General features: G+C 35.6%; 1 protein-coding gene across 1 annotated transcript in view; it reads right to left on the reverse strand.

Annotated features, from left to right (window-relative positions):
• LOC150108157 (uncharacterized) overlaps positions 1-12,939 on the reverse strand; it is a 280,382-nt gene that overhangs the window by 181,476 nt on the left and 85,967 nt on the right. Inside the window, exon 9 of the mRNA XM_090390420.1 lies at positions 392-456. Within this exon, the coding sequence (XP_090246546.1) occupies positions 392-456 (65 nt within the window). The remainder of the gene's footprint in view (positions 1-391; positions 457-12,939) is intronic.

Here is a 12,939-nt window from a genome sequence, read left to right on the forward strand (position 1 = left end):
ATTAGTAATGTGATACACTTTTTTACTACTTGTATATGAGAAATATATGACTTCTGCACTATTTCAACTTTGGTATCTCTTCTGCATCTTGTTCCCACAGATGAGACCTTAATAAAGATTGAAACTGATCTGGTTAGTGGCTTTGCATTATGGGATATCAAGGCACCTCATATGAAGTCATTAGCCTCTATATACAAGTGGTCCAGATGTGAAGATGCTTTCACGTGCAAACTTTGTTTGCTTACACTTGGATAAAGAATTAAAAAAGAATATAATTTCTTGGAATCTTTAATTTATAATATAAACAATATAAACAAGTGAAAAACCTTTCAACGTCTATCTGGTAATAATAATAATAAACAAATATCAATCAAGAAACTACACTACTTACTGGAGTTTTTGGAAGTTTCCGCCTAGTTGGAGACACCAATGGGAGATCCCCATCTGCCAACTGTTCTATAATGAATAATCTAATATTATTAAATGCAAAAATGAATGTTTCTAGTAGGAAAAAAAAATCAAAATATTTAGAAAGTGAAATAAATATGATCATTGTATAGAATTAATGAGAAAAACAATTCAAGAACGTGTCCTCTTTTTTCATCATCATCATGAAATTCCTCATATGGTGCACAGGATACTACACAATTAATTTTCCTCAAAATTAATCTGTTAATCATGGATACAATTATTAGATCTTATATTTCAGTCTTCTAAGACACCGTTAGCGCATCAATCCACCTAGAGTTTCATCTTCCTCTGGATCTTTTCCTGCTATTCTGGCATTAAACATCTCATTTGCTAACCTTCCCACTTTCATTCTATTTAAGTGATTATACCATTTTAAATTAGCCATGATCACATTAACTTGACATTGTTTGCATTCAATTTTTAATGCAAACAATATCAAGTTCCTTCCTAATATCTTCATTTTAATATAATACTGCCATTAATATCATCTCTTCTTCCCTAATATTTCTTAGAATACTCATATATGTGGTTTTTCAGCCTGATAAATTGCTCTACTTCTTAGCTCTCAGATCCAAAAGTTAAAACAGGTTAGAAAACATTGCCTAGTATATTGTTAGTGAGTGTTCTGTTTAATTTCTCTCTTGTTTCATATGACTTTATTCAACTGGCACCTCATCATAGCCTTGTTCACTAAAAAGTGTGCCTAAATAGCCAAGATATTATACTTGTTTTATACGTTCTGCACAGAGAATACAGGTAATGTCTTGTTTTGCATACTTTCATGGTTTTTCTGCCTTTTTATTGCAGGTTTTCAAACTAAATTTGTTAGGACATTTTTTCCATCTAATCAAAAGATCCTGAAAACTTACGCTAGATTTATTTACAAATATAACAGCACCTGCATGAAGTGCCGAGACTGACAACTCCAAATTTGTTATCAAGTTTAATACTTTCTTTCATAATGTAGGTTTAGTACTAATTTTCTTCATAATGCAATCCATATAGATGATGAATAACAGTGGAAATAGTGAGCACCACTGTCTTACAACTTATATTACATCAAACCATATTCCTGTACCTCTTCAAATCTCATTTATACATATAATAGTAGCATTTTGAACAACATTTCTCTTAGCACTCTGTCATTCCTTTTCCAGATCTACAAAACTCAAATACAAATCGATGTTATACTCCCATGATTTCTAAACTATTTGTATTAAATCTGATCTTGACAGCCCCCTATATGGCCTGAATCCAGCTTGGTCTTATCCAAGAGTTTCTCTTCTTTAATTTTTCTTAGCCTCTCCTCAAGTATGTTTGCATAAATCTTACCTAGAACATTCAATAGAGAAATTCCTCTGTGATTCTCACGTTTTATTTCCTTTTTTATAAGGTACTATCATAGCTCTTTTCTCTCTTCTCATCTGTTCCTTAGGAAAGGTTGAGTCCCCTAATTAGGAGTTTACAATGAATTAATGCAGCCAGCTCATCACTCCTCTTCTGCATCTCCTAAGGACAAGTATTCATGACTGTACTCTGTGTGTTCATAGGGCCAGTTTGCCTGTTCTAAGGGATGAAAAACCAGAGTTTCTGGGTGAAAAAACCCTCTACCTTTGTATGTGACCAGCTAACTCACCTTCAGTCAAAAGAGACCAGATAAAGGTTCCTCGTGTCATGGACGGGAATCGAACCCAGGTCTTTCCGATCAAAGGGCTTTGTCTATACCGACTGAGCTACAGGAGGCTCAGAACTCTACTCTAATTGTCTAAAATTCAACCTTCTGAATTATGAATTACCCAAACCCAAAATATGGAAGCATAATTTGAGATGAGGATATTAGGTGAGGATAATAGGAAAGAACTTGATATTGTTAGCATTCAGGAATATGTTAGCAGAGCTAATATCATGTGGTATGGCCACTTAAACAGAATAGGAGAGGAAAGGTTAGTAAAACAAGTGTTCTTTGCCATGATGGCAGGAAAAAGACCCAGAGGAAGACCAACATGCAGGTAAACTGATACAGTAAAACATACCTTAGAAGACAGAAAGATAAGATCTGATAATATTGGAATGACAGATAGGTTAATTTGGAGGTAAATTGTCAATAGGAAGTTAGTAATGATGTACCTTTTTCATGTAGTACTATCATAATATCCTCTACACCCTGTCAGGAATTTAATGATGATGATATTTGAGCATTTTTTGGCTGAATATGATGTCCTACACCTGCTTTTCCAGATTTCAGATTTTTGATGGCTTTATCTACCTCAAGTGTTGATATGTATTCCTGAATATTTTCTACCAACATTCTTTCACTTCTTGTTTCATTTCACAATCTTTCAAAGGAATGATTCCAGACATATAAAATATCTTTACTTTAGTTTTCATGTCACATTTAAGTTCTTTCCTGAACTTCAAACTTTTTCAATAGTCTCCAGAACATTTTTTCACCTTCCTGATATTTATCTTTTCTAACTTCATATTAAAATCTTCCCATACTTTTGCATATTGCTTCACTTTCTTACATTGTTTTCTGTATTATCTCAGAGCACATGATGATTTACTGATAGGAATTTGTGATATGCTTTTGCAGGATTTTTTGTTTACTTTCCAAATCCACCGCTGAGTTGATTTTTCCATCCTTACAAGCAACTTCACTACATTGGCAGAATCAAACAATGGTTAATTCAGATTCTACCATTGACTCTTCAAGGTCTGGTTCCCATTTTCAAAGCCTTTCATTTTTTCCTTGAATGATATTTGCATGTTTTAGTCTACAGTTCACCTCTGTATGCTGCTCAACTTTGATTTGTTTTAAAACTTTTGTTCATATTTTTTCCAATATGAAATTCATTTTTATCCTGCTCTAAACTATGTGGTGGACACTTCCTATTCCAAATTCCTAGTTATATTCTAGTGTTGTGAACTAGCATGAAGATATCACTATCAACGATAACAACACAGTCAATGAGACATTTCTTGTGTTTTCTCTCCATCCATATGAATTTGTGCACAGCTTTAAATTGGATCATGGTATTATTAGTAATGACTAGTCCATGTCTTGAACAAAAATTGGCCAGTACTTAACATTATTATTAGCTTTGGATTTTTTCTGCAGATTTTCTCAAAACATTTTTATATCTATATCTCTGTTCTATATGTTCTATATCTACATTTCTATTTCTATATCTCTGATATTAATTTCCTGTCCTGCTGTTTAAATCTCCAAGAGCCAACTTTTTATTTTTTTTTCTTAATGTCAGCTGTTTTCTCTAATAATTCAGAAAATTCCTCCACATCTTCCTTAGTGAACCTTCTTTCAGTTGAAATGACCAGTCCAAATTTTATCTAGGATGTGAAGAACATTATAAGGACTTTAACTGAAAGCTAGTTAGTGAGTCTTATATAAAGGTAGCAAGATTTTTTCTCCCAGAAATGAGTGTTTTTGTCTGCAAAACAGACAAAGATTATGGACACAGGATTAACTAGCTTAACTTAAAAGATAAAAATAAAAATAAAACAGGATAGTTTTGTAAAAGTGGAGTTTATACATCTTTGTATCTAATATGGAAAATGAGATGGAACAGAAATCTTGGGCCATAATTGTTGCACAGATCATTTGTTCCATCATTTTTGTTACACAGTACCATGTACTATAAAAAGACATTGCAATATGATGAAATATACATACAATTAATTCTGCCATAGGTGGAGCTTATGCTCATCCCCATGCCTGGTTAAAAGAGGAAGATTGAGCAATGGGCTAATCACCTATCTACATAAAAAATCCCTGATTACAGAAAGCATGAGTGAAGTAAAAAATCTCTTGGGGCAGAGTGCTATGACCGTTGGTTCCCTGACAGACAACTATTTACAGGACTTTGGAAAGGAGCCAACAACTATGATGCAGGTAGGACCAAGCCTTATGGAACCCCACATGCAAATGAGGTCAATCATTCACCCTAAAATTAAACTTAAATCAGAACATGGAACATTTGCATAATGTACCAAATAGGAAAAACTAGGCAGATAATCAATGAAATGAGTAAATAATAAATAAAATAAAATAAAATAAAATATGAGTAAATACTGATATCTTAGGAATTGCTGAAACAAGATGGACAGGCTTTGGTGAGATAAGAACAACTGACAAATACTGCATATGTATTCTGGAGATGATGAAAGACATAAGAAAGGAATTGATTGTAAGAAAGAAAGGAATTGCGATGATTGTAAGATAGAAAGCAAGGAAAATTCTGATGGATTGAAACTCAGGAAGTAATCGAATAATTAAAGCTAGATTTTTCTCCAGGTTCATGAAATTGACCATCGTACAAGCATATGCACCCACAAATTATGCTGAAGAAATGGAGAAAGCCCAATTCCATGATCAACACCAATAAGTGACTGACAAAGTTCCTAAACATGACTTACTAATTTTGATCAGAGACATGAATGCTAAAGTAGGAAAAAGAAAGACAGATGATAAACATGCTATAGGAAACGAAGCAAGTGGTAAACAAAATGAAAATAGAGAACTTTTTACATCCTTCTGTGAATTAAATAACCTCATCAGAGGAGGTAATGTCTTCAAACATAAGGAAATTCATAAAATAACATGGATCCCCCTGATAGAAAAACAAAAAATCAGATCGATAACATTGCTATATGTAATACAGCACTTTCAAGAGGCCATTACAAGATGTAAGAGTCAAAAGAGGAGCTGATGTAGCTTCAGACCATTTTCTGCTAACTGCAGTAGTCAAACTAAAGCTAGCAAGAAATTCAAAACTAAGAAAGAAAAAGAAAATTAAATATAACATTGATGAACTGAAGGAAAAGAAAACAAAAAAAGAAATTTACCAATGAACTGAAGAACAGATTCTCAGTTTTAGAAGAATCAAATGAAAATGACAAAGAAAATAAGATTGAAGCCAACTGGGAAAAAGTGTAAAGAAGTCTTCAACAAAACTGCAGAAGATATTTTAGGAGTGGCACTGGGAAGTCATACAAAGAATGGATTACAGGAAATACATTAAAACTTGAAGAAAGGAGAAGATAAAAGATAAAATAAATAACTCCAAGTCAGAAAGATTATGTGGAGAATATCAGAAGTAATACCAAGAAGTACACAAGATGGTGAAGTGCTCTGCCAGAAATGACAAGATAAACTACCATCAGCTTGGCTAAAGATACTTAGAAAGCAAATGATACCAGAAATCTTGGAGAAGTTTATAAAATTATAAGGCAACTTGGAGGGACCTACCAGAAGAATGAATGTCGGGTTAAAAATAAAAACAATCAACTACTAACTCAAGAGCAAGAAGTCCAACAAAGATGGAAAGAATACTTTGAAGAACTATTAAATGTTAAACATGATTCTATAAAACCAAATATTGAGTCCCCTTTCAAAGGAGATACTAAATGAATTCAAAGTTGATGTAAACATGGGAGAGATCACAGTGCAAGAAATCATGGAAGCAATTAAGATCCCAAAGAACAGAAAACCAAGCGGAAATTATAACCGTGCTGAACTGCTGAAAGCTATTATTATTATTATTCAGGCCTCCATGGAGTCAAGAGACTCATAGTGGGAGGACCTTCCTAGGAAACACAAAGTCTATCATACCACTCCTTGACCGTTCTTGCTCTCACCACTCTATCAGGCAATGCATTCCACGGTTCGACCACCCTCCAATGCAAAGAAACCACTACTCACCCTCTTGCTCACAGCTTCCTTTCATAACTTCCAGGTAGCCCCCCCCTGTCATCGCTCCTTCCCACTGTTCCACCAAGTAACATCAACTTCATGCACCTGATCATATCACCTCTCCTTCTATCCACCAAACTCTGCAGTCCACATTCCCTCAGCTGATCCTCATAACTAATATTGTACAGTCCTGAAACCATCTTTGTTATCTACCTCTGTTCCCTTTCCACAGTTAATTTATCTCCTTCAAATCAAATCCTGGGGACCAAATTTGAGAATAATAGTCTAAGTGTGATCGTATACAATGGAATGATAACTCTTTTATCTCTGCAGTCAGCATCCTGCTCAGTATTGCAGCAATCCTCTGGGTTACCTTCACCACCTTTGCAATATGCTCCCTGAATTTCAGTTTTCTATCAATCATCAACCCCAGATCTCTTGTTTCTCCTACTTCCTCCAGGACAGCTCCCTCAATTTGAGTATGCTGCTGACCTAAAAACATCAGCAACTATATTGTATAAACTGTTTATTTTTATATGAGCCTCTGACATGGTTCCAAGTACCTGGAAAGAATCACAAATAGTCAAAATTCCAAAAAAAAAAAAAGTGATCTTCCAGATACTCCAACTGGAGAGGAATCAACCTTTTGTCAGTACCATCAAAGATCTTCACTAGAATCATAATAAATAAAATAAAAGATAGCACTGAGCACTGAGAATAGAACAAGCAGGTTTTAGAAATGGAAGAAGCACATTAAATGCAATTTTTATTCCTAGAAATATAATTGGACAGTGTTGAATTAAATTCAACTATATATCTCAGCTTTATTGATTTTACTAAAGCATTCGACAACACAGACAGAGAATGTCTATGGAAAATCCTGAAAATTTATCGATTCCCTGACAAATAATAAATATTAAAAGATTTGCATGATGGAAGTAAAGGACAAATTCTAGTAAATAGAACAACTTCCGAAAGTTTTGACATCAAAACTGGTGTTAAGCAAGGCTGTATCATGTCTGGAACACTTTTCATCATTGTCATAGTCATTAGAAGATTTGGACTATGCATATGACATTGTACCACTATCATTTAGATTTGAAGACATGAAAATTAAGATAACAAAGCTAGAGGAAACTGCTAAACAAATAAGCTTTATACATCAATGAGAAGAAAACCAAAATATTAAAAATCAACAGTAAAAAGAATGAACCAATCTTTATAAATGGAAATCAAGCAGAAGTGACAAACACTTTTAATTATCTTGGAGCAACTGTCAACCCGGAAGGTGGTACCAATGAATATTACAATAAGAATTAAAAAATCTTGCTATACATTTAAAACTTGATTTTTATATTTGATTATATTTGGATATAATCAAATATAAATATAAACATAAAGGTGCAAATTTAATTCAACTGTTAAATTTACTACTTTATGGAAGTAAATAATTGAAATTAACTAAACAACAAGAAAATAAAATTGATGCCTTCCAAACAAAATGTCTTCACAGAATTCTCAAAATTTATTGGCCAAATAAAATTTCAAATATTGAAATATACAACAAAACAAAAACCAAACCTATCACAATAGAGTTAAAGAAATGCAGATGGAAAAATAGGTCATATATTGAGAATGGCAACATCAGAACACACAAGAACAGCATTGACATGTGTGTGTCTGATGGTAAAAGAAGGGAAGACCCAAAATGACACGGCGCTAGATGGCAATCGAAGAACAAAACAAACTAGGATGGTCAAGCTGGGGGAGAGCAAGAGAGGCAGCACTGGACTGAAGAGGATGGCATGCTAAACTCATGACTTCATGCACCCGATAGATGTAAAGAGCAATAAGCAAGCAAACACACAATTAAAATTCATTCAAATGTTGAAACAATGAGCCATTAAACCAATGCAGATTTCACAAGGAGTGCAAATCAAAAGTTCTGTTCATAAAATTATCCAGTTAAATAATTTATTAAAATAGCTCAAAATATTATGGAAGGATAAACTCAAAAATATGGAAGGATAACTGTAATGAACGTCAATGGTAAGATGGTGACAGAAGCAGAAGAAATACATTCGTGTCCAAAACCTAAGGTACACTATTTCTGAAAAATTACAACCAAATTCACATGCATAAACTTGTGGCAATTTGTATATTTGATGATTATGAGTAGAAAGTGGGTACACATTCAAATTTTTGAATCGCACAAAAAGGGGATTACATGTGGCACTCAATAAGATAAAGGGCTGAACTAAGTGACTTGTGTTTCAAGGAAGTTTTTTTTGTGAAGGAATAAAGTTGCAAACTTAGATGCTTGTAATGTCTCAAAGACATCATCTTGATGATATTTTAAATGGACAAGCTTTCCAATAATTCTTCTCCATGATAGAGTGAGAGTGACCTCTTAGCAAATGTCTGGAACACATTCTATTGGTTTGAAACGCTGCCCAGACATTTGCTAAGAGGTCACTCTCACTCTATCATGGAGCATGAAGACAGAATTTGGTTATAACAGCAAAACGTAATCAACACACCACAGCAGATCAGCTTGCAAGTCAGCTCCATTCAAGCACAGGTACATAAATATCTCAACAAACTGCGGCAAGATGTCTGCAACAATATGCCTATACACCTGAAGGCCTGTAGTCTGCATTCCTTTATCCATAGATCATTGTAGAGCACATTTTCAGCGATGTTGTATCCATAAAAATTGAACAAGACACCATTGGGATAACGCACTCTTTCCAGATGAGTGTCCTTTTAGTCTTTCCTCCCATTCTAAACAACACTTTATGTAGCGCAAAAGTGGTACTTCTTGCCATCACGAGAATGTTCTTGAAAGGGATAGATATGGCAGTGCTGGGGTCATGGTGTGGGGAGGCATTGTGTTAATGGATGCACTGAGCTACAAGTGCTGGATAAAGAGACTATGACTGATGAACAATATTGCAACGAAGTTCTTCAATGTCATGTTTCATTGTTCTGTAGTGCAGTAAGTGAAGAATTAATTTTTATGGATGACAGTGGTGCCACTCCACACTGTACGTGAGGAGTGGAGATACTTCTGTAGACCGAGGATATTAATCAAATTGAGTGGCCAGCACGATCCCCCAGATATCAATCCCATAGAGCACATTTGGCATATAATAGGGAGATGCATTGGTGCTCAAAATTGACTTCCAGAAAGCAAACAAGGTGTTATCCTTGCTCTGAAGGAGGAGTGGCTAGTTTGCTTCAAGAAATGCTGAATCACTTGGTGCTAAGCATGGTACGATGTTGTGAGAGCTCAATCGCAGTTTGGGGTGGGCATATTCCATACTGAAATGTCTCTGCACATATTTTTCTGTAAGCACTGTACATTAATTTCTTAACTATGTTTAGGAAATTCATAACTTTTGCCAAAAACATATTGCCATTTAATTTTTGTGAAATTTAAAACACATTTTTTATAATTTATTAGTATGTTGGCAATAAATTTATGCCCACATTTGGCTGTAGTTATGAAAATTTTTTTCATATACAGATAAAAATCCTTCATCCTTAGCTTTTAGACACCAGTGTGGTTGAGTTACTAAGGGATCACATTTGTAAGGGTGTACCAATTAACAATAAGTTAAAACAGTTGAGAACCTAGATCAGAGCCCTGTGGCATGGCACTAGTTACTCTCCTTTTATAGGACGCAGCCAGTTTCCCCATATAGAACTTTCTGGTATCATTCAGAAAACCAATCTCCTACCCATCTGTCTAACTAATTTGTTATCCATTTCTATAGACCTGAAAATCCTGAATATAATCATGCTGTAAGCCATTCTGTAAGGGTGGTATTTAGTCACCCCTGAAACCAGAATTGCATCCTTCAGAATCATCTTTTTCCTCAAGACAATGAAGATAACACATACTAGAAAGGTGCAAGAGACCTCACAACCAGACAACATATCTTCTCTACATGGAACTAGATAGGAATTGTAACCATTGAAGACATTCTAATACAGAACCTAAAGTGGAAAACCCTCAAAAAATCTGCAAGTATAAAACTCAAAAGCAAAATCATAATACCAAAATAAAAATTTGTAGTTATAAAACCTTTCCAGACTTAAAACAACATAATGCATCTAAATCCCACTAGAAATTCTTCTTCCTTACCAGGCTCAATTCCATCTTTTTAAGGGTCTTCCTCTGTACCAGGTACCTTTTGGGTGGTAATTTAGAATTTGTTTAGGTATGCTGCTTCTATTCATTCTCAGTACATGTTCTTTCCATTTTTCTCTATAGAAATTAAATGTTTCATTTAGGGAGTTTGTAATTCCAAGTTTATTTCTGATTTCGCTGCTTTTCATTTTATCCATTATTGTGACTCCTTCAGTTCTGTGCAGAAATTTCATTTCAGATGATTCAAATCTTCTTTCATGTACTTTTTTTATTGTCCATATCTCTGTCATAAAGTAAGATAGGTTTAGCTACTGTATTGTAGATTCTTATTTGTGCATGTTTTTGAACATAATTGGGTTTAAAAATTTTATTTATAATGCCTGTTACTTTTAAAAAGTTTGATAGCTTTGGTTCCATATCAGCTTCATTTTCATATGACACTGTGCATCCTAAATATTTGAATGTATTTACTTGCTCTATTATTTTGTTGCTTATTCCTATTTTGCTTCTTATTGGATTAGTACCTTTGAAGGCCATAACTTTTGTTTTGTCTGTTGATATTTCCTTGCCATATGTTTTTATCAGATTATTTAGACTGCATAATGATTTTTGCATTGCTTTCAAGGATTATTTCGTCATCAGCAAAAAGTAAATTAGCTTGCTCCAATTACAAATGGCGTGTTACCACGTCCTCCCACATTCAAGGACTCTATTTTGCATAACATAATAAAGCATTTTGTGACATGCAGGACTACTTGTGGCATGTATGCATCCCAGCAGTTGGATATGTGGTGGGTAAGAGAAGAGGGAGTGTGTATATGAGTAAAATGTAGGAAATGGAAGGAATTCGGTGAGTTAGATGTTATGATATCCGACCTCATTGCATCAGGAGCAGGAGAATCTCGAGAGAGAGGAGGAGTGTGATAGATGAGAATAACGAGCAAAATATGAATGAAAAAGTAAGAGTAGGGAGTGTGGAAGATTTGAATGATTGTGAAGTTTTCGGAGATGATCTTGATTGAGAGGATGGATGAATGGTGAGTAAGACCGACTAACTTGCAGAGAGAGAGAGAGATGAGTTGAAAGAAAAGGTGGAATGTCTTGGGAATGAGATGTGAAGCATGAAAGATGAGAGTAGGTGAATGGAAGAGATGAATGTAAGGTGAATCAGAGAAGGAGTGAGAAAGAGTTATGGGAATGATAGAAGAGGAGAGAATGGAAACAGTAGAAGAGAGGGAATGAGAGAAGTGGAAAGATGGAAACAGTTGGAGAGGGGAAGTGAGAAGAATGTGAGGGAGTGCTGGAACCAGGGATAGAGTGAGGGATGCAGGTGAGCAATCAAGGAACAGAGTGGTAAGAGGTGTATGGAGACTCGATGACCCGTGGTGTGCAAGATAGGATGCCAGAAGAGTGTTTGCCTGGAGGAATGATAGAAAGTGTGGCTATTGCAATTAAGTGGGGTGAAAGGATGGAAGAAATGACTTGAGAGGAAGTGTAAATCGAGTAGCAAGAGATCTGAGATTCATGCTTGAGGTTGTACAAAAGAAAACGCAGAGAAGAAAGATAGTGTGTTGTTACCCAGGTAAGATATTGAGCAGCTTAGCATAATAGCAAGAATGTGTCAGAAGAGAGGATTGGAACATGCAGATGCTTGGAGGGCATTTGAGGACAGAAAGGAACTGCATGCGAGTGACAGCTTACATCTGAATGAGGAAGGATGTAGACATCAGGAGAGATTGCTGTTTTCTCAATGAGTCAGTGTGCCAGTGCAGGGAAACTAAAGTTCCCAGGGTGGATGGTAGCAGGGGTGGCCTCTTGTGGGAATGGTTACTTGGGGAAGAGGGACGACATCAGGTAACACTCAGTCCAGTGGGGTCTGGAGAGGATAATGATAAGTTTAGAAGCAGTAACATTTTTTTGCTTTATACTAATGCCAGGAGTATCTGCAATAAAAGAGATAAATTGGTGGTGCTGATAGCATCAGCCTGGCCACAGATTATTGGGATCACTGAGACATGGTTGACAGAGTACAGCATTTTTTGGCAGGATAGGAGGGGAAAATGTGGTGGTGGAGTACTGCTTATGATAAGTGATGACTTACGTCCTCTAAGAGTGAAGGCTTTAACTGCCTCCAACCTTGTGGGCATTTTCCTTCTTTGCAAACCACCATCATTATTATTATCATTCAGTCCTCCATGGAGTCAAGAGACTCATTGCGGGAGGTCCTTCCAAGGAAACACAAAGCATATCATACCACTCCTTCATCTCATCGACCATCCATTCTTGCTCTCACCACTTTATCAGGCAATGCATTCCACAGTTCCACCACCCTTTATTCAAAGAAACCACTACTCATCCTCTTGTTCACAGCCTCCTTTAACTTTCCAAGGATGGGCCCTTGTTATTGCTCTCACCTGCTGCTCCACCAAGTGAAAGAACTCCCCAGTGTCAAGCCTGTAACTGCCTCTCAACAGTTTAAAAGTCTTGATCATATCACCTCTCCTTCTTCTGTTCACCAAACTCTGCAGTCCACATTCCCTCAGCCAATCCTCATAATTAACATTCTACAGTCCTGAAACATTCTTTGTTATCTGCCTCTGCA

This window comes from Typopeltis vanoorti, chromosome 3 (assembly GCF_054136105.1).
Source record: "Typopeltis vanoorti isolate ZY-2024b chromosome 3, IOZ_Tvanoo_1.0, whole genome shotgun sequence".
NCBI lineage: Eukaryota > Metazoa > Arthropoda > Arachnida > Uropygi > Thelyphonidae > Typopeltis > Typopeltis vanoorti.